Here is a 22,467-nt window from a genome sequence, read left to right as displayed (position 1 = left end):
AAGTTGATAAAAGAGAAAACTAACAAACTGAGTGAGTGAAAAAGTCTGTGTGGTTGGTCAAAGTTGTCTCCAAATGTTTACCGAGGCTAGGATGTTCATGTGACTGTGATTATAGTTTTTACATTGCAGTGTCTGTTATGAACTTCATACCCCCCCCCCCCCCCCAACACACACACAAACACACAACCGAAAAAATGAAACCAGACGTTTTAAACTATGGCTAACGTGAAAGCCAAACATGAAACAAACTTTTTGTTTGTGACCACTGAAGTCTTTTCAAATTTCAAACACTAAATTTAGCCAGCAGGTGGCGCTGCAGCACTGAATATAAAGCTGGAATGTCTTTCATCGCAGTCAGAATGACACTCAAACCTTTATGTTTATTTTTTATTTTGTCAAACATCTTCATTGAAGCATTCATTTTACAAATAAAAAATACTCGAAACACTTTAAAGAGTCAATGTGAGGCAGACTACTGCAGACAGGCTGTGGGTCAAACTGAGCCCTCTTTCCCCATAAGCAGGGTCACAGTTTCAGTTTCAATCATGCCGAGTAAAATGATGCTGTTCCAGAAAGCGAGCACATTTCGACCCATGTCTGTGCCACATATTTACTAATACACAGTCTTCCATTGGGGATTATCAGAAACAGAGAAGCACAGACCCGAAACATCCAACATATCGTCAGTTACTATACAGATAAGTCACTAATCAAGAAAAGTACACAGCAGGCATCGAGTGGGTCTGTGAAGCTGCTCTGCAATCGTGACAAAGTATCTTTTTCATGTATTTCACTTAAATGCATGCATCACACGAGTTTGGTGCAGGATTTCTGGACACCTTTGCAGACTGGTCACGGTTCTGAAAGCTGAACTGAGGCGTTCCACCTGTGTGCACTCCTCCTCACTGAGTGTTAGACTGTGACAGAATATATCTGCAATGAGCCACGCTCACAGTGTAATTTCATACTGTTAAAAAAAAAAGGCATATTTTTCTGAATTTCTCAGAAGTGAGTGCAGCCCGTAAAGGACAGGAAATTGTGGATTAGTGAGACTGTGAATGTGGAGCCACCTGAAGCCGGAGATCAGCTGGTGCAAAATCATTTCTCCTGTGCCCAAAAGATGTGACAATGAAGCAAAGACTTTTCTTTTTACTTTCCACTACTCTAACGCTGTCGTTTAGGAACATTTTCAGGTTTATCTCTTCAGGTTTTCATAATTTTAAAGCCCAGTTTTAAAGACCTTGGTCCATTTGATGTAACTTCCTGCTGCTGCACACTCTCATTTCTGTCTCCTCCTTTGCCACGGTGTGTGTGGTTAGAAATTTCTGCTCTTAATATTAGCAATTAATCACATTACTGCCAGATGAGGGATAGTCAGAATTCAGGGATACATGAAGGGTTGCATGCTTCTTATAATGCAGCTTGTATTTTTTCCTAATCAGTCCAAATGACTTTGCACCAGCCCACTGTTTATGTTTCCTTCCAATGAATTTTTCACCATTGCGGCGCTCCAAGGGCCGGTAAAACTGGCAGGACCGCAGCGTGGTTAACGGGCATCTAGTTTATTAATAGCGTGGCTGTTTGGATTATTTTAGGAGTTACGTGTATTGGCTGCAACATTCACTGCCATTCAGCCTGCCAACTGAAGCGTGGCTACCCACGCGATGATTACCCCTGCTGTGGTGCTTCAGTCTGAATGCACTTCACTGGAGCAAGAGGAAGTGTTTATACACAAGTTTCCTGGGCTAATTAATTAATAGAGATTTTTCTGTGTGGCTCAGGATCGGCAGTTGTCCGAGATCTCTGATTCGCTGGTTATGATGTGGACATCATAGCTTATGTCTTATTTAAGTGTGAACTTCTCCACCCACAGCTTTACAAGAGGAAAATTATATCTTGAGCGATCTGATAAAAGCTAAAAGAAAGCAAAGTCAAGGCCTCTGGTATTTAATGTGAAATGTTTTGTTAATGGCCTTTTTAACTTTTGATACTAATAACAGATTTTGTTGCTAGGGGACAAAAGCTTTCTATCTTTTTTCTTCACGTTTAATTTGTTGACTCCTCTAACAATTAAAAAAAAAAAGTTTGCTTGAATTTAGGCAGAATATTTGCCTTGATTTGAAAGATTCTGCTTATCCAAATAATAAAAGAGGGATTTTGGAAGTGATTGGACTGTAGTGTCTGGTTGGACACAAAAGCAGCTGCACCTGCAGCAGATGTACATGAACACCACCACTGCTCAGGTGGAGCACCACTTCTCTCCACCTGATGAATGCCAGTCAGTCTCTATTTCCTCTATTGAGGAAACTGTGTTGGGTTAAATGCACACGAGCACAGACTCTGTTGTTTGCTGTGAGAGTGAGCTGTTAAGCAAAATGGGATAATAATTCAGTGTGGGTTCGACACTGGGCAACCTTTTATAATTGCACAGCCATTTATGCTGTCAGTACCACCAAAATACTGATTAATGAAACTAATGTTGATTTGTTATTTTAGTCTTCAGGAAGCAGGTTTGCATTTTTTATACACTGGTGTGTTTAGATCAGGGGTGTCCACCTCCAGGCCTCGAGGGCCGGTGTCCTGGATGTTTTCGATGTGTCCTTGATCCAACACAGCTGATTCAAATGGCTAAATGACCTCCTCAACATGTCCTGAAGTTCTCCAGAGGCCTGGGAATGAACTAATCATGTGATTCAGGTGTACTGACCCAGGGTGAGATCTAAATCCTGCAGGACACCGGCCCTCGAGGCCTGGAGGTGGACACCCCTGGTTTTGATCGTTGGTTATATGAGAACCTCATTCCTGTGAATTTATAGCCAGTTAACTGTAATAAAAATGTAAATGTTCAGTAAAAGTGAAGTATGATTTCACATGTTGCCTTTCCAACAGAGAAGGTGATTTCATAAAGTCAAGGTTCATCACAACTTGAACAGCATCATCGTTTCCCCTGCGGCGTGAAATTAAACAGACATGCATATTATAGCTGCCGGGAGAAGCAATTACATTTTCCCCACAGTGGTTCTGAAGACATGAATTAAGTGCCGCTAGAATTAGAAATCAAATTAAGGTCCAGATCCCTGCAGGCTCAGAGGTGGCATGTGGTCAACAGTCGGATGGATATGGAGTCTGCACATTTCTACAGCTACGTCAGTTTGTTCCCGTCGCGCTCTGCTCCTCCTGCGGCTGATATTTGGGCGAGAAACACCAAACTTTTAAAAAAAAAAAGACTAATTTTGACACAAAACACACAAATTTCATATCAATTTACATGCCTCTATAGACAAAGAAAGTAAAGACACTTTACAAGCAGAAACACCTTGGACGAGGGTAACAAATGCACTTGGAGGAATATTTTGCTCAAAAAAATGAAAAATTCAGTGATTATCTACCACAGCTTTATGTCTACAGGTCAGACTGAAGTGTGCATGCAGTTTGAATTTTCATTTTGCTCAATGTAATGGAATTAAGTACATCGTTTTGCAGTTTAACCCTTCCCTTATAATTCTGCAGTACATTACACAGGACGTTTACTGCACATTTATCAAAACATGCTTACAAGTTTCTCTTCAGAGCAAGATCTTATGTTCAAAATGCAATCAAATATAAAGACTTTACAAGGACGATGTACTGTGGTACGCACCGGCCAACTGTCAACATTAAATAATCATATAACACTTTAACTAAAGTCGCCTCATTTAATCACTTAATCTAGCAATGTAGTTGGCAAGTAACATATGTGTTTATTTGTCAACAACTTAATGTCATCAAGCGGCAACGAGCAGCAGCCTCGTCTAAAAAAGAAGCTAACAAAGCCAAATCTATGAGCCACTTGGGCCTGACAACGGAAACAACTCAGTTTCAGTGCAGCAGAAATACGCAGGTGTAGAGTTAGGTTCAGTTTTTTATCTTTGTCTTTATAGCGAGAAGTGAAACTGTCTTTTGGGGCATTTTCATTGCTGCTGTCTAAAAAATAACTTGCTGTGTTTATTGCACCGCCTTGGATGCAGTGTTTGTCAGTGACTTTCTAACAGCTGGCATTAATTATCAGATATCTGTGACCGCACATGCAGCTCGCTAACCTATCTTTGTTGCCCAACTTAGAAGTTAGCTTGCTAGCATTCCACCTTAGCATTCCACCATATTGTCCCAATATCCATCCAATCATATAATAATCATTAACAGTATATCACAGAGTATTTCTGAATCCCACTCTGTTTTTGAGCTGTATAAAAGACATGGACGCTAACTGATGAGCTAACACAGGAGTGAGTGGGTGATAACCACTGAACTTTCATTAAAGAGTTAAATATTCACATCTGCCAACATCATATCCTGGGAAGCCACTGGCTGAACATTGATTTTGTTGTAAGCGCTGCACTCAGTCCGGGTCGCTGTGACTTTGTGAAGGAATTCATATGAAGCAGAAAGACAGCCACAAAGCAGCATTCATTTGGAGTACAGCTCCCCAGTACTTTCTGTGAAATCTGAGACTTTTCCATCTTATATGAATTCCTCCAGAAATGTTCGGTGCCTAGTCAAGGTGCTGCAGCTAGGGTTTCTTGTCTGCATATGATTGGCTGGTGGCAGTATTGGTGGTGGCGGCAGCAGGAAAATCTGGGTATACCAGGAAGCCGGTAAAAGTGATGTACTTGGCGTGGTTGCTGTAGGCACCGAATCCATCTCTCTGGTGGGAGTAGAGCCAGACTGTGTCCCCTGGTTTAAGTGACAGCATCAAACTCTGGCTTTGCAGAGCTTTCTCACCTTGGCTATCGTCATAGATCATCGCTTGCACTTCCAGGCGGTTCTTCATCAGTTTGACGGACAGTGTCTTCTGTGGCATCTTGCCCACGTTGAAGGAGAAATAGTACGCCCCGGGAATGCGGCAGGTGAACACTCCCTCTGTCACGTTGAAGTCTTCCCCTATGTTAACAAATGCAGTGTCGAAGCTCACCGGCTGGTGTTGCGGCATGCCCAGTTGGTTCACGCCCACAATGCTTTGGGTGCGCCCCACCGAGAAAGCAGATCTCTGGTCATCCTCTTCGTCCTCCTCCTCCTCTTCTTCCTCTTTCATTTGCGGCTCCTTCTCCCCATCCGTCATTCCGGGTCTGACATGATCCGTGGCCTGGTTGTCGCTCGGCAGTGGGATGTTGTCTTGCAGTGGCTGCTCGGAGTCGGCGTGCTGCTGGTGGTGATGGTGGTGCGTTTGGTAGCCGTAGACATCGGGGTACACAAGGTAACCATTGAAGGTGGTGTAGTGTCCGGTGTTGCTGTACAGCGCGTAGCGAGGGTCGCCATGGAGACGGAGCCAGACAGTGTCCCCGAACTCCAGCTGCAACATGACACTCTGGCTCTGCACCTGAGGAATGATGCAGACTGTTATGCCGGTGTAGTCATACCGAGGCCTGTTTCACATCAACAACAAACACATGATCCTGTCACACAGCCTTTCATTGGACGGAATAATCCGCTCTGATCTGATCTCATTCCCATCCCCACACAAACACACCCTCTGTGAGTGCTACCACAACCTCTGACATCATAAAAGAGCGCTGTAAATATGGGGAGAAAAAACACACATCGAGAGAGATTGATTCAATCAATTATAAGATGTCTCTATAAAGTGCCGGGGCCTGTTTAAAGGTTATTGAAGTTCCATATTTTGGGAAATCTGGTAGCTTGATTAGATTAGAAGCTTTTGCATTTTTTAAATGTGCATGAAATGCAATGATCTGCTGGGAAACCTCTGGGTCTGACATTCATGTGCATGCCACTGGAATATACCAGAAGGTGTGCATGGCTTCACCCAGTAGGAGAGCGTGCCCTGAGGACAGCTGAGGCACATGAAACAGAGCCAGAGACCCTGACCCAGTCTTCTTGATTCTGACTGAGCACTAAAAAACACAACAGATTCATGCTGGGGGATCTTAGCCCAGGACACCTTCAGTACAGTTCTCAGTGTCAGGAATTTCACTTCACAAAGCAAAGTCCCAAAGTCCCAGTGCCTGACAGATCTGCACTCGGAGCTTCTTTAACCGTGTCCTGCTGGGCCAGCTGTGTGTATAAGCACAATGTAAGGTAGATTATTTAATGTTGTGGCCAGTCAAAGTACTAACTGTGGAGCTGGAGCTCACTTCCATAAAAACCTGAAGCAGGCTCCAAAGTTAAAAAACAGTCACTTTATTATAATAAGCAGAGGTGTATTAGGGCTTGGTGCATTTCCGCTCAGTCACTGACGAGAGAGAGATACCGGGGTGTTTATTACCCACTTTGACAAGGGGATAAAAGTTTAGGTCAGTCTCATCCTCCAAGTGTAGTAATCCTAACCAGTAATACCTGCTGAACATGTAAAGCACTACTGGATTATAAGATTTGGCCGCTAGCAGCTTTCTGTACATAAAAACAAATAAGATTGAAGCCCTGAAGCGTACCTTCCTCTCCTCCCCTGCATTTTCTTCATACACAATGGCCTGCACCTCATTCCTGTTTTTCATCAGCATCACAGACAGGTCCTTATGTGGAAACTTTCCCACGGTGAAGGAAAAGTAGTAGGCTCCAGGGATACGACAGCGGAACAGACCAGACTTGGCATCAAAGTCCCCACCGATGTTGACGTAAACAGCGTCAAAGGTTACCGTCATCTTTGGTCCACCTTCCATGCTGCTGGTGCGAGCGACCGAGAAAGCTGAGCGCAGCTCTACATCATCAAGCAGACGGGCGAAACCCCACGCACTGCCCATGTGACTCAGGCACAGCAGGACAATCAACAGGCCGGCTGGGAGCAGCATCTTATCTGTAGACAGAAAGAAAGAAGGGACACGTTTACCTCAAATACAGGTTTGCAAAGTTTCAGTCACACATCTCAGAGTTTCAGTCCTAGCTGCGGTTTTTGTGACAGTCTATCATAGAAAGGTTTCCATGGATCACTTGGCAAACAGCAGTGTATAATCAATACGTGACAGGGAAGTTAGGATATGGAATTTCCCTTGCTGCCTTGTCTTACTCCATGATTCCGAGTGGGATTTAATAAATAACCCTGTTGTGTTCAATCTGCTTAAACAGCACATCAGCTCCAGCTGCCTGAAGCCTTGTGTTCATTTATCTTGCTGCTTAGTGGCTGGAACATTTGTAACGGTTGTTTCATTAATTTCCACAGCATCGTATTCGTCCCCTTCACATGATTTGATATACCAATGCTCATAGTGAACTAGCACATGGAGATAAATGGAGATAAACCAGAACCCATTTCTGTGGAGAAGAGTTGGACTAGTTTTTTTCTGTCGATGGTTTCTTAATCATCACCATGGCAACACAGTAACGTGGTGGCTAACACCACTGCCTCACACCTGAAAGTGTTTGCCTCGTACCTGTGTGAGTTCTCTCTCCATCCCTCATCTCAGAGACACGTAGTTGGTAGGATTCAGATAATTGGTGATCCTAAACTGCCCAAAGATGTGAATGCACACACACACACACACACACACACACACACACACACACACACACACACACACACACACGCACACGCACACGCACACACACACCTGTAAATGGATGGATGCTGCTTACGTGCTGTCGCAGCCTTGCTTTGCTGCTGTCACTGCCCTTGAGGCAGTCACTGACCTCCTGGATGTACCTGAGCTACTCTCACTGAGTCAGTGTTGTCGGCACACTTGAACCAGCAGAAACTTCCTGAAATTTAGCACTAACTCAAAACATCACCTGACAAAAATGTCCATCGTAGAGAATTATGGACAATAATAAATAACTGAGCTTCAACTGTTAAGCAAAGGCCATTTACTGCATATGAAAGATGACATTGCTCCATCAAGCTGAGCTTTTTGTCCACTGCCATCTAGATCAGTTTTAAAAACCAAGCCGAATTTTTGGCCTGTCTTAGAAGCTGAGGAACACTTCACTCTCATATGGTAGCAACTCGTCTGTCACAGCACGACTGCCTGACACAAGCTCTGAATCACACCCTGTGTTTTTATCCTTTATAATTTACAAAATAAATATAATCTTGCCTTCAGTAACACTGTTACTGTAATAAGTGGACAAACCTGGAGAAGCCAAAGCATCACTTTCTTGTCGACTTCATTACAATCAGGTTTTCTTCTGCAGTCAGAGAAGCTGCCCCTTCCTGGTCATGACAGACCGTGCAGTCATTTCAGCCACATCTGTCATTTGCACAGTGGAGGCACATATTTGTATCAACATTAGAACCACACTGGACAAACCCGACCCCCATACAGTGGAGCAACTACACATTTGCACATCAAAAACGACAACAAAAAAAGCTTTTCAATGAAAGAAAAACACGCAGTCCCAGAGCAGGGTTTGAATCACTCAAGCAGTTCGTGCTCAGTAAAGGAGGTATTGTGTTCTTTATTAGCAGCGACAAGCGCTTTCATTGTCTTATTGTCCTCCCCCAGTGAACCAACAGGAAGTAGACACACACACACACACACACACACACACACACACACACACACACACACACACACACACACACACACACACACAGGTGGAGCTGCAGGGCTCTGAAAGCTTGTCAGAACAAAAGGACGAGGCTTAACATGTAAGGAGCAGAGACTCGGGGGAGTGGTCTCCATGTTCAGCACAGCGAATACATGATCACCACCTTAGTTTTACATTTGGACTTATTACATATAACAACCATCCACTCACAAAACAAACAATGCAGAACGTTAGAGAATATGAAGAAAATTAGATGCAGTTGTGTCAACAATATGCTTCAGTATTTCACACAATCAGAAGAATCTGAACTCTAATTCAAATTGTGAGCAGACGGTGGAGTTTTATGACAAGTGACAGTGAGGTATCAGAAGGTTTATATAGTCATAAACCCTGTCACACACTTCCCCCCCCCCAAAATCAATACTTGAGTCACCTGATGCTGCTACTGGCTCTCTGTACTGTAGCTGTGAATGCTCTCATAGCGAGGGTGCTGCTGTGCTCTTAAGGTTCTGGTGTTATACTCCCTCCCAGGCCCTCACGTAGGTACCATTCATTTATTTTAAACACTATAGCTGATAAAAAAAATAAAACAATAAACATGAAACTCATTAAATGAAACATTTAGAGATAAGTGGTTAATCCATACTGTCAGATTCATTTTTTACACTGTGACATATCTCAGCTATTGTTTTATTTTGCAAATGTTGACAGATTATATAAGTGCAGGATGTGGAGCTGGTTAGTTTGCAGCATTGTTGTAAAGTTTCCTCTAGATTTGGCTGTGGTTTCCATGGTAACTGTTAGGTTAGGTCAAGGTCAGTTTGAACTGGAATGACTGACGGTCCTGCTCCATGAAGAAATTGAGTGCAGTGTATCTTACAAGACAAATTAAAAGTGAGTAACATTTCCTGACCACACTGCAGGTTTCTCCCGTCTCACAGGTTATTTTTGCAGAGGAAGGCACTCTGGACTTCTGGATGCTGCTTATTTTGTTAAACCAAATGTCTGCATATTTTTATATCATATTTTATGATGGATCTTTTACTGGTGACCTGACAAGGCTAATCTGCCTACCAACCCAGACGACAGCATTGCACATATGTTCAGCATCACAACTGCAGAAAGCTGGCATGCTGTGGAAAATACAAATAGAAACAGAATGCAAAGATTTTATTTACAGTAGAACACAGACAGCAAATCAAATGTTTCAATTGAGAAAATGTACCATTTCAGTTAGAAAATAGGTGCTTTTGATTTTGTTGACAGCAACACATCTGAAGCTGGGCCATGTTTACGAACGTGTAGCATCCCTTCTACTGACGACAGTCCGTAAACATCTGGGAAAATCAGGGATACCGGCTGCTTTTGGGAGACGAATGTCGACTCGTTCTTTTCTGATTCTTGACTGGATCTTCTTTGCCGTGTCTTTCATTTCATAATGCTCCAAATATTTTTTTATTGGTGAACAGTCTGGGCTGCAGGCAGCTCAGTTACCCCGCCATGCTGTTGTAAAAATTGCAGTGTGCAGTTTTTGTCTTTGTCCTGCTGACATAGACAAGGCTGTATGTACCTTTAGCATTGATGCTGCCTCTCCAGATCCAGTTCCACAGGCACTAACACACCTGATTATCATCACAGATGAAGGCTGCTGAACTTGTACTGATTATAAACTGTCCATCTCCTCTTCAGTCCAGATAACGCAAAATAATAAAAAAGTGTGTGACCACAGAACAGTTTTCCACTTTGCTCCAGTCAGCTTACAGTTTGGCGCAGAAACGACAGCAGTGTTTCAGCAGTGCTCACACATGCATGATGCAGATTTGTGGGCAAACATAGACAGTGATTTCTAGAAGTGTTCCTGAGCCCATGCAGAGATTTCCATGACAGAATCCCTTTAGTACAGTTCCACCCGAGGGCCAGACTATCATTCTTAGAGTCTCACACACTTTTGGTCACATTATATTCCACTGCATTATGTTTTAATTTACACTCTTACACAGTGTTCTTGTTCTTTTGGAAATGGTTTTATGAACTGCATGTTTTTACTTGGGTTAAATGCACAAGCTTAGACGCACAGACTAACATTCACTGTCAAACCAAACACAGTAAACACACCATTACTTTGTGCAACACTTTTGCAGTAGTGTAACAGGTTTGCATGCCTAACTGGTGAGAAAAGTGGAAACTATAAGACTTAAAACAGGTTCATACATACAGGCTGCATGTACACAGCACACACACTGACTGGGGATAACGTTTTGACTCCTTAAGCTTGTCCAGTTTTCTAACACATTAACTTTGAGGACACAAAGGTCATGTCCTCCCCAACAGAAGGGAACAGAATGAAGAGATAATCAGCGTTATTCACTTCACATGCATGAAATCATGATGTTATGGCTGATCGGTGTATATAACTTATATGAAGCAGGAAATAGGTCCGTATATTTTGTTCTGCTGGGATTTTTACTGGCTGTTATTGATTAGAATTTGTTCTCATGACAAACCGGCATTGTGGCGTCTTACCTCATCTAATGTGCAAAGTGTTGTATATTATATGGTTCTCTATAACTTGTAATCTTTGAAAGTTATTTACTGGTGAAACTAAATGTTCTTCTTGTATGGCTATACTAAATCGACCTCTTTAAATGGAAACTAATTATAGTGGTTAATTGTACTTAAGGCACCGAGGCACAACTGATCACTTCTGTGTGATTACTCGTCCCATTGCAGCAGAGAGAGAAATCTTTTCTGAGAAAGCAAATAGTGCTGCAGATATCATAATTTTCCTTTATGAATCATAACAGTCTTAAAAAAGCAGATGATGCAGTAGTTAGTCTTGTTCACATAATGGCACCTTACATTAAAAAAATAGTGTTTGTCTATGTAATGGCAGCAGTTTTAACTAGTCATGTTGATTCTCCGCAGAGAGACGCTTCGGGTTCAAACAGTAATAAAAGAACAGATCAAACAAACTTCCTCCATAATGAGCACCCATGGGAGTAAAGCACAGAGCGAAGCAACAGAACGGGATGGAGCTGAGTAAGTCCATTCAAGAATAAAGAGTACATGGTGATACTTTTTCAAAAAATGTAACTAACGAGCCTCTTTCTAGTGCCCTGCACAGTTCTATAGTTAAAATGCACCTCAGGTGCATATTTCTCTTTGGCTGACTTTCTTGAAGTTTAGTGTTAACATTATTATGCGCGGAGCATTGTAATTGTGTGGTTACAATTATCTGATTGTACAAGCTTTTTTAGTATGCATAACACAACAATATCTGTTACACACTGAGTGTGTTTGACTATGTGCTGCTCAGTGTGTGCTGCAGTGAATATTCTTCATTTTAACCAGAAACAAACAGAAAAACACTAAATGGCTATGCTAGCTGTACTGAGGTGTAGCTAACAATGCTGCAAAGCACTACTTTGAGCTGAACATATGCTAACATATGTTCACTGATTATGCTAACACGTCGATGTTAAAGTAGACCTACTGCTGTTTCTGTCATGTAAAAGTGTATGACGGTCATATGGACAACACAGTGGTGCTAGCACAGTAATCCCTGTTGGCCAAAAGCCCCTTTAAGCATGTTAACTGCCTGAGCATGGTAGCATGCTAACATTTGCTATACAGCATGATGAGTAGCATACCACGACATTTGATTAGTTGTTGTAGTTTTACTCAGTAGCAGGGTGTCCGGTGATTACTGCAGTAATAAAATGACATAATGTATTAAGGTTAAAAATAAATAATACTAATGTAAGTACCGCAAGCCCAGAGGTCTGTAAACAATAAGCACTGCAAGTAAGATGAAGTATTGGCTCAGATACGAGTTATCTGCCATCTGGCAACAAAACGCCTGAAGATAGGGGCTGCTGCCTGCAGAGGCTCAGTCATCACAGGATAGCTGACTTTCATATTTGTTCACTCTGCTGTTAATTGTGTTTCTAATTTCTTGCTTCCCCACAGGCCGAGACAGACTGTGCAGAATTGGTGAAGCTGCTAATATTAAATAGGCTCCAAGTCACAGGCAATTTGTTATCTATCAGTCAGAAGTGTAAGTTCAATAAGTTATTGGATCATAATATAGATGTGTATATGTTCTGAAACCAAACCTGTAACAATAAATTAATAATTTGTGGAAATTACTTTAGTGTTATGTTACTGAAATATATTTTTGTTATTCTTGAAGCTCAACAGCTTCACAAGTTAATTACCTCGTTGGAGTGTACTCTTGTTTCAAGAGGACAACAGCTCTGTTTAACCCTCCTGCAAATAAAACCATATGTTAACTTAATGTGACTGCTAGCACTCGGCTGTGATGGCCAATACAGAGACTGAGGGAAGCCATCAGACTAACATCAGCTGTGACAGATATAATATGAGGAAATGTATCAGCTAATGAATTTGACTGCCATGAATCTTATTTACTATTTCTTTTTACTAGTTACTTATCTCCAAATGTCTGTTCATACGTCGATTTCTACACTCTAAAAAATGATTCATGGGGTTAGTAAGTAAAGCTTAAAATTAATAGCTTTTTCTGCATAAAAAATTAAGTTTGTTGCATGTACACATTGTAATCAGTTGATAACTTAATTTAATGAGTTGGTCGAAATGAAAATAAAGAAAACAGTCTTAGCTCAGTAATATATCGATTTTGAACAGACATTTCTGTGTTAACTTAACATGAAAGTGTATTCAGTTAATACAACTTAAAAATCTCGTAAGCGTCCTTTAAAAGCTGAGTACAAGGCTGACTTGCCCAGACATGTTGTGCTCTCAGACCACTGATCGAAAGAAACGGAGGCAAAGAGAGAAAGCAGAGAAGCGGCATTTTGTACGGAACATTATCAAACGTTAAAGCTTTGTGGTGAGTACAATTTTTTGCCTTGTTTTATTCACAGCAGCTAATAACTCTAACTTTAACTCTATCAACACGCACTGCAAGAAATCCTTTTTACACAACACTAAACTCTTCCTCGGCGAGTGGTGGTGATAAGCTAGTAACGTTACACTTCTGGCTAACTTGTGAAGTAATTCGACCGTAACATTAGTCTTTGTTAAGTTTTGTTTTACGGTGGCAGCCAAATGGTGTTAATTGACACTGAGCTTCTGTAGCAGTAGTTTTAACTCTGCAAAGACAGGGTAATACATGTTTTTCTTCTTTCTACTTTGAAATCGTTGCAGCGTTGATGAAGGTTTGACCAGCAAAAGGCTGGGCCATTTTACATTCATGACTAAACAAATGTAGGTTACTGAGTATACATTCGGTTTAACATCGATGCATTTTGATGTTTAAGTCCTAGAGTTATTTTTATGTGAGATTGAAGTTTGTTAATTGAGCCCTAGCTGAAGAACAGCCTGTGTCAAAGTTCAGTCAAAAAACGCGGGCGAGGAAGCGAACGCCATGTTGTAGAAACGCCACAGGAAAGATCTTAAGTAACATTCATAAACTAGTTGTTTTAATGACATTACATTGAGTGTGCATTAGCACATAAAATATAATTTTGCTCTTTTGGGTGTTAACTGCAGATACATAAGCGCAGTTGTATCACTTAAGAAAAAATATCTTTGATTTGGAAACATAACATAACATTCTCCATTCGCAGGCAGGAAGTTGTCAATCAAGCACCAAAAATCAATGACCTGAAAGAAAGATGGCCTGCTCTTTTTGATGCAGTTCAGGTAAATATTTTTCCATAAGATAATTTGCAGTATGTATTCTTTTAAAGTAAATTGTATACATTAACATGTTGTGCCTATTTGTGCCTTTTTTTTATACAGATAAACCAAGAATTCAGAAGGATCACCACTGTTAACCTGGAGACAACATTCATGGCAAAGCTGGACCAGTACTCTCAGAAAATAAAGTCCTTGCTGTCCTCAAGAGGAGGGGCTGCAAAAATGCGCATTCGGCGCATCCAGAACATGCTGCTAGAGGTATGAATGAATGAAATGTAGTTTATTTCAAATAGGATAATCCACTTTTTTTTTCCAATAGGTGATATTGAGTCTTAAAAGGTAGCTGTTTACAACTCAACTATGTCAAATTATTGTTTAGAGCTTGAGGCACAAATATCAATTAAAACTATAAATACTTAATAATAAAACAAATTATAGGTGATGTGGATCATGATTGGCAGAGTAATTTGCAAGATTTTGCAGTTTTTCTATTTGTTACCTGGATTTTTCAAGTTCATGAATTGATCATTTCAGAGAAATGGCTCTTTGAAATGATCAATTCATTATTTTGATTATCACTGGAAATCTATAATTGGTACAGTTCAGGCCATATAAAGTCAATCCTTTTTTTTTTTTTTTTTTGGATGTAATTATCAAAAACCCATCCTCCTCGAAGAGCAGTTCGACATTCTTTTTCTTATTCACAGGACGATTCTGTGGAGAGAAGGCGAGAGGTCGCTATCCGTGGCTTAGTGGTGTATCTCAGGGAAAAGGAGGAGGATCTCTTCAAAGAGCAGGTAAATCAGACATGACTATACTTTGTATTAGAGCTACGATCTAATCTATTATTAATTGATTTCTAAATTAATCGGCAACTATTTTGATAATTGATTGATCGGTTTAAGTAATTATTTTAGAAAAAGAAGTCCAAATTCTCTGGTTTCAGCTTCATAAATGTGAATCGTTTCTGGTTTCTTTACTCCTCTATGACAGCAAACTGAATATGTTTGACATTTGAGGTCATCATATTGGGCTCTGAGAAACATTGACATTTTTCACCATTTTCTGACATTTTCTGGACCAAACAACTAATCAGATAATCGTCAAAGGAGCTTGCAAAGAGAACCTTCACAGACATAATCAGATAACTAAAATTGTTAGTTGCAGCCCTATTTTGTGTTACTCTCATGTATAAGTATGATTACTTAAAACATTTATATTGATTCTGATCTACCAGGATGGTGGCGGCGATATTACCAATGAAGTGATGAAGATTGTAACCAGAGGTGCCACAACGTCTGATCCAGCCAGCGCAAGGATCATACTTGAAGGAACAGAAGTCCTAGCAGACCTGGATGTACCCAGAGCCTGTGCCTTGCTAATGGGGCTGATATATGCACTCAACCTCAGCTACCCAAAAGAACTGAAAAACACTTTTGAAGTGTTTCAAAAGATATTCCTCGAGCTGGATGATCTGAAAGCCAGTCCTAAGGTAATGTCACTAAAAAGTAAACTGTTGTACTAAAAAATGTGAAGAGTGAGGCTATCCTCAAATTAAACGGGAAATGTTCCACTGTTGTTTGCAATGTGTTGTGTTACATACTGTACAGTAGGCAGTAGGTGTAAAGTTGAGCGTTGAGCATTAAGTACACCTAGTTAAAAATAATGCACTTTAAAAGGATAGCTCAGGTCTTTTGAAGTGAGGCTGTATATGAGGTACATACACACAGTAGATGGCAGTCAGTAAGCTCCACCTACGGAGAAGCAGACGGGGCCACCGGCACGCAAGATGAGCCTCCATCCTAATAAAACTGATGTCAGTTTAAATGTACATTATATCAAGAATATGTTTACTGCTTTATTTTGCTATCAGACAGCCTTTTCTGTGAGGAAAGAGAAGTTCTACTGCTTGTTGTTTCAATCGCTCTGGCCCACCAGCGTCCATGGACAAAAACAGCAATTTTACCTGACAGCACACAGGAGTTGCTGGTCTCCTGCTGCCTTGATCAGTAAGTGTAATTGTGTTATTTGGTGACTTTGGTGTTAGTTCGGGTTAGTTCAGATTTACCAAAGTCACACAAACAAACTGAGCCTATCGTGCGTGTTGGTGGCAGGAATGTGCTGACTGCTGTCTACTGTGTGTAATACACTCACAATGTACTTCATACTTAAAAAAACCTAAACTATCACTTTAACACAAACAAACTTGAATCAGAGCATGACTGTCAAAATGTTCAGTCTTTTTGAGACAGATTTACAGGGGTGTTTTATGTCATTTATTTTATGGAGGCAACAATTTTGTCTGCTATTGAAATGTCAATGAGTCTGGAATGGTGGACTGGTGTTCTAATAAACAGTTTGATCATAAAACTGGAATTTCAATGTGTAATTTATTGTATAATTGTAAGTTATAAGTTATTGTAAGTTATTAGTACTCAAAAAAATTAAGGTAACAATTTGCATGGATATTTCTGAGTAGAATAAAAGTAAAAAAATAAGTTTTAATAACTAAATGGAGTAATTTTTTAAACAATTAAAATTAAGTTGGTTCAACTTAATTAAGCTTGTAGAGGACAAAGCAAATCATGTTGTTTGTACGTAAGGAATAGAGTTTGCCTAACTAGAGAACTCTTGTGGCATTTACGCTATAGTGGCTAAGCTGAAGTAACTTAAAAAGATCCATGCAAATTGTTACCTTAATTTTTTTACGTTAAGCCAGCAGATCTTTTTTTAGAGTGTATATTTAACTGGGCTGAAGCCAGAATTCCCTTTTTGAACAGCTTACGAGTCCAGCAGCTTCTTCTGAGGGGAATACTGAGTAGTCTGAGCAGACTGGGAGATCCCGTTATGGTCCCAGTGAGTCCTGGATATGTTCCTTTTAACAAAAGACGTCTGTTCTTCCATGTGCCAGAGGATTTACTATGTACTGGAGTAAAACATCTCCTACCCTCATTCCCCTTAAATACTGTTTGTGTTTTCTGGCTTTTTGTCTCAGGGCAACAACAGAAGTAGGCCAGAGCTGTGTTTACATACACTGTAGAATCAGGTGGAACTGAACACATGAAAAACAAATTACAATAAGCAAAAAACAAACAAACAAACATGTAAATGCTGCCATCAAACTGCCTCTTTTGTCTTGCCTTCAGACTGCTCAGTAGTTTATCTGTAGTTGTCCAGATATTCGGTGAGTTCTTAAACTCCATGGTATGCAAATATCCGTGTCAGTACTAGCTGTTTCAAAGTGCCAGGAAACATGTTCTGGGAAAATCCACGGGGACTGATTCATTACTCAGTTCGCCAACCAACCGGATGTACGAGTTGGCGCTGCCGCGATACACCTAATCCACCGTGCCTACATCCATCTGGACAGGACAGGAGGGGCTGTCCAAATGATGCTCTTTGATTTCTCCAGTGTCTTCAGCACATTTCAAAATGTCCTGAACAGTGTTGGGTGTAATGCGTACTGTAATTAAATTACTTTTCCACTGAAAAAGTAGAGTAACTAATTACTGTTCATTTTTAGGTATTTTAATTACAGTTACTTACAATGTACTTACAACGTAGAAGTAAGCTCTGCTGCTTTAACACCGCTGTAGTGCAGCTGCGCGTCATTTCGCACCAGTTTGCTGCATAGTCGTATTCTAAAGCGGAAGATGTCGGACTCGGCTGAAGCGAGTGGCTGTTTTATGAAATGGACATCTCTTCACTTTTCTGAAACAAGCAGACAAGAACATTACAGTAAAATGTAAGCTATGTCTTGGGGAGAAAAAACTATCGGCCGCTGTTAATAGCACGAGTAATCTACTGAAGCACCTGACACGAGAGCATAGACGAACACTTCTGAGTGATCCTTGTTCATCATCCATGGATAACACCGCGACAACTCCTGCTAAGCAGGCAAAACGTGATTTTACTTCAGCAGCACAGAAAGCGTCTGAAGGTGAGCTTAAAAAATGATTGCGGGCTACATTGTGGAAGAGATGCTACCGCTGCGTACTGTAGAGTCTCCGTCTTTAAAAAAATGTATTTATTATTTAAAGAGTTTAATTTCTATTGTTTGCCCATTCAAGGTTTATAGGGATTTTAAGAAGTATTTAGTTAAATTACTTATTTAGTAATTAAGTTACTTTTCTGACACAGTAATTAGATAAGTATTTTAAATACAATATTGACTAAGTAATTAGTAATTAGTAATTAATTACTTTTTTAAAGTAACTTACCCAACACTGGTCCTGAATGACTGTCCTGCACATTGATACACCTCTTAATCCTTTCAGAGTGTTGTTTTGAAGACCTCCAGAATAGTTTTCTTATATGTATCAAAATAAAAGCATAAACTTGGATTTTTAACGCAGATGCAGAACATGAAACACTTATAGCTGAGATATTTCCTCACTGGTCAGAACTGCGTTAAACACAGATTACTGTACGCTAGCACATTCACATTTAAAACTGTGTCAGACACAGAAGTTTGGACGGCCACTGCAAGGAACTGTGTCTTATTCCCTTTTCACTCTGCCCCCTGTACACATAGGCAGTGGCATCTCATATTCAGAACAGGATCTGCAGCTACCGGATACCGGATGAGCTTTCAGAATACCTGAGAGTGGTAGACTAGTGTGTGTTCAACTATTTGCAACTGAACATCAACACACCAAATGTGCTGGAGGTACAGGATTACCTCACCTCTTCTTTCCGTTACAGTAAACACAGTGCAGATGGTAGCGGAAGAGTCAAAGTTCATTTTGCAGCTGTGGAGGCTCCAGCTGTATTTTGTACAGTCTACGACAAAATACAGACAGAAGATTTTTTGAAACTTCTTTTCCTAATGAATGTTTTCCACCTTCTTGGCATTTGGTTAACTACAAAAGCAAGTTGTGTAATTAATGTATTTGCCATAAAATACATGGAGTATGAATCATGTGCTTTTGCACTGTTGTGTTCTGCCAGTTTAACTCCAAGTCCTTCACCTTGCTGGAAAATCAACATTATCACAGAAGATGAAAGGTTGCATGCCTCAGTGACAGTCGCAGCAATCTTATCAAAAGAGCTCTGATCCTAGAGGGGATCAATCACTGTCTGTACGGGACTCCCCACCACTCAGCTGAGTGATAAAGCAGCAGCACAGAGCTGGTTGTGTGTCTGTTCACTGTATACACAGCATGAGTGTTACAGAGCTGCTGTATTTTCTGATGGCTAAAACACAAAACACAAAGCATCCTGCATTTGAAAAGGCATCCATCTTCCCAAGAGATTCAGAGATTTGTGCATTAGCCAAGAAAACCACCATCTGCAGTCATTTGTATTTGCCAATATGTGCATACATGGAGCGAGAGGTGGAGAAGAAAAACTCCAAGATCCCCAAACTGATAGTAGGCATTGGTGAAAACTGATAAGATATTCATTCAATTTAAGTCATCAAAGTAGGAACTGGGTTAAGGTGGGTTGCAAAGTGGCTTGTTGGTGTAAGCAACTATAGGCAGAGCAGTTAGAGAAAGAATCAGCTGAGCTTGATTTCATGGCCTCCCTGAACAAATTGTTTCCCCAAATCTAAGTAGCTTTACTCAAAAAGTCTCATCTTGTTGTTCGATGGGGTTGAAAATAAAACGGGCTTGCACAGATGTGATGGATTCAAAGGGGTTTTAAATACTCATCTGTGTTTGTTCTTAAAAGGCCATAATGATTGTTTGTAGAGGTAAAATCATAAGCTATCATACTCAGTTGAATAATAGTTTTTTCACCATGTGATTTCTAATATCTACACTCTCTGTGATCCACAGATTAAGCAGAGACACTGAGGAACACACAGAAATATCTGTGTGTTTTTCAGACAGCAGAAACATGTGAGCCAAACTCCTCTTTGTCTCCAAAGGTCAGCCTGTGGGGGATTTCAAAACCAGCCTTATTCTTAGATTGACCTTCATGCATTTTTGAGTTTGTAGAGAGGATTTTAAAAGAGTCTCACAGAGAATTTCTCTTGTAGAAGTTAGTTAAAATACTACAAATGCATATCAGTGTGGTGTCATGGATTGCACCGCAGTGAACCAAATGTCCTCAGAGACAGCGAATCCTTGGCAGGTTCATTGCTTTACGAGCTTTGTCTTTATTCTTTTCTAATATCAGCTCGCCATCAGATTAAGCACCATCTTGTGTTGTCAGTAGAGTTGGTGCTTCTAGTCCATTTTCTCTCGTGTTGTGGTTCTCCCCGAGATATGCCCCGCGTCTAAAAATAGAGGGAGGAGAAGGGCTGATTTCTCCTCCCTGGAAACAGATCGATACCTGACGATTGAGATGGGAGAGAGAAGGAGGACAAGAGGAGGGAGAGAAAATGGAGGAAAGGTGGAGAAAGAGAAGAACGATGAACAAATCTGGCAGAATTTCTTGGAGTGGATCTAGCTGTTGAGTGGTTACTGGGGATTTAAAATACAGTAATAGTGTGTGTGTTTGTGCATGCGTGCTCATGTGGCCTATATAACTTTGTCATGTGGGTGGTGGTGTGCGTTTTTGTGTAGTCTCTGCTGCGTGGGTTGTTGGTGGTGTGTATCAGAAGAAATGTGTGACTGCGAGTGTGAATTTATCTGTGTGTGCTGATTAAAGTTATATTTTTGTGCACATGTGGGTTCACACATCTGAATCATGCTTGTTTCTGCCCTATATAATGTGGTTAAGGTTATATGAACAGTGGGGGAAATAATCCTTTCATGCCCTGAATCAGTAAGTGTGCTCACTTACAAAGAAGGGAACAGCCTGTAATCTATATGGTTGTCTCATTTTAATGGAGAGAGGCAGAATATCAACCACAGGGCCCAGGAAATATTACAATATTTTTCAGACAATAAGGTGCACTTAAAATCCTTTTATTTTCTCAAAAATCGACAGTGTGCCTTATGTATGAATTCTGGTTGTCCTTACTGACCTCGAACTGATTTTATGTGGTCAAATATCTGTCAAAAAATGTTGGTAAGCTACAAAGCCGCACCGCTTGATGGATTGTTGGAGCATTACGGCTACCGTAGTCAGGAGCCTCGCGGAATAATCTGGGTCCTAAACTCCATCCGCTTCAGGTCCCAAAGTCTGAAATTCTTTCATCTTTAATAAAATCATCAGCGTTGCTGCTTTACCAGGTGAAACAACTAAGTTTAACATCCAGGCATCCATGAAAAAGGAATTTATTACATTTCACTGAGTTAGAAGTTAGCAGGAAGTTAGCTCACTAGTTTCCACCTAATCATGATATAACATGTTCTGAGTGAGAGATTTCTGAAAATTTCAAACGTACAGCTCTGCTATCACTTCCAACATAAATGAAGACAGAAAACTAAACAGCAGTGACGTTTGTAGGGTTACCGAAGTTGGGCTAGCTGGTATATAATGATGTGCTACGTGGTGGCTAGCGACACAGTTATGTTAGCATAGCATAAACACAGTGAAGCTGGAGGATGAACGCTAACTTTTTTCCCCTTGATAAAAGTTAGCCTGAGGGTTCCCGATGGTTAGGGACAAATGCAATCGCATGGCAGGATGCTGTAAACGGACCAAACTTCAGTCAGGAGAACAACTGAGATTATTCATCCACAATACGAGGTTAGTCATTAATATACTGCAACAACATGGGAATAGAGCAGCTGCCAGAGAATTCAACATTAATGAGTCTGTCACGGTACTGGGTCATGGGAGCCAGTGTGTGGGTTGTTAATGTGTCATTTTGTATTAATTTGTGTTCTAGTTTCAGTTTAGCTCATCCAGTCAATTTCTAGGTTGCTATTAGTCCTTTGTTTCTTAATTTCTTTGTGTCAACATGGGGAACTTTACAACATGTAAAGTTCCCCATGTTGTTTATTGTGTGTTATTGGTCATGTTTCTTGCCTGCCTGGTTAATGTTGTCAAGTTTGTGTCATGCCTGCTTCTTATCATGTTTTCCTGTTTATTATGAAAGTCCAGTTTCCATGTCTTTGTGTTTTGGTTTACATTTCCTGTGCATCATTATGTTCATCCTAGTCAGCTGTTTCCTCATGTGTCTCCACTCCCCCTGATCACCTTATGTGTATATTTAAGTCCTTTGTCTCTTACTGTTCTTTGTCAGGTTGTGTGTTATCCTCACCACAGATTTAATAAGTTTTCCCTCATTGTTTCACTGTATTTCATAGCATTCCTAGTTACTCTGTGTTCATAGTTTTTCATAGTTCTTTCACAGAGTGTCATTGTCATTTAGTTTACACAGTGTTCTTAGTCCCCTTAGTTTTCCCAGTTTCAGTGTGTCTCTAGAGTTGTTCTCATGCCATCAGCCACAACAAAGGCTCGCTT

At 40.6% G+C, this 22,467-nt stretch overlaps 1 protein-coding gene across 2 annotated transcripts in view; it reads right to left on the bottom strand.

Annotated features, from left to right (window-relative positions):
* Nucleotides 1-373: 373 nt before the first annotated feature.
* Nucleotides 374-22,467, bottom strand: part of c1qtnf4 (C1q and TNF related 4) — a 57,787-nt gene continuing 35,693 nt past the window's right edge. The window contains exons 1-3 of one of the 2 annotated variants that reach the window (XM_076885543.1): nucleotides 8,061-8,166; nucleotides 6,429-6,790; nucleotides 374-5,356 (exon numbers count right to left, since the gene is read on the bottom strand). In XM_076885543.1, the coding sequence (XP_076741658.1) occupies nucleotides 4,550-5,356; nucleotides 6,429-6,785 (1,164 nt within the window). In that variant the 5' untranslated portion in view covers nucleotides 6,786-6,790; nucleotides 8,061-8,166 and the 3' untranslated portion in view covers nucleotides 374-4,549. Of the gene's footprint in view, nucleotides 5,357-6,428; nucleotides 6,791-8,060; nucleotides 8,167-22,467 lie in introns of those variants that run through there. The other variant, XM_004566345.4, reaches the window with a different exon arrangement.

Source organism: Maylandia zebra, linkage group LG1 (genome assembly GCF_041146795.1).
Source record: "Maylandia zebra isolate NMK-2024a linkage group LG1, Mzebra_GT3a, whole genome shotgun sequence".
NCBI classification, from domain to species: Eukaryota; Metazoa; Chordata; class Actinopteri; order Cichliformes; family Cichlidae; genus Maylandia; species Maylandia zebra.
The sequence above is the reverse complement of the archived record's forward strand: the minus strand, read 5'-3'. Positions and strand labels throughout refer to the sequence as shown.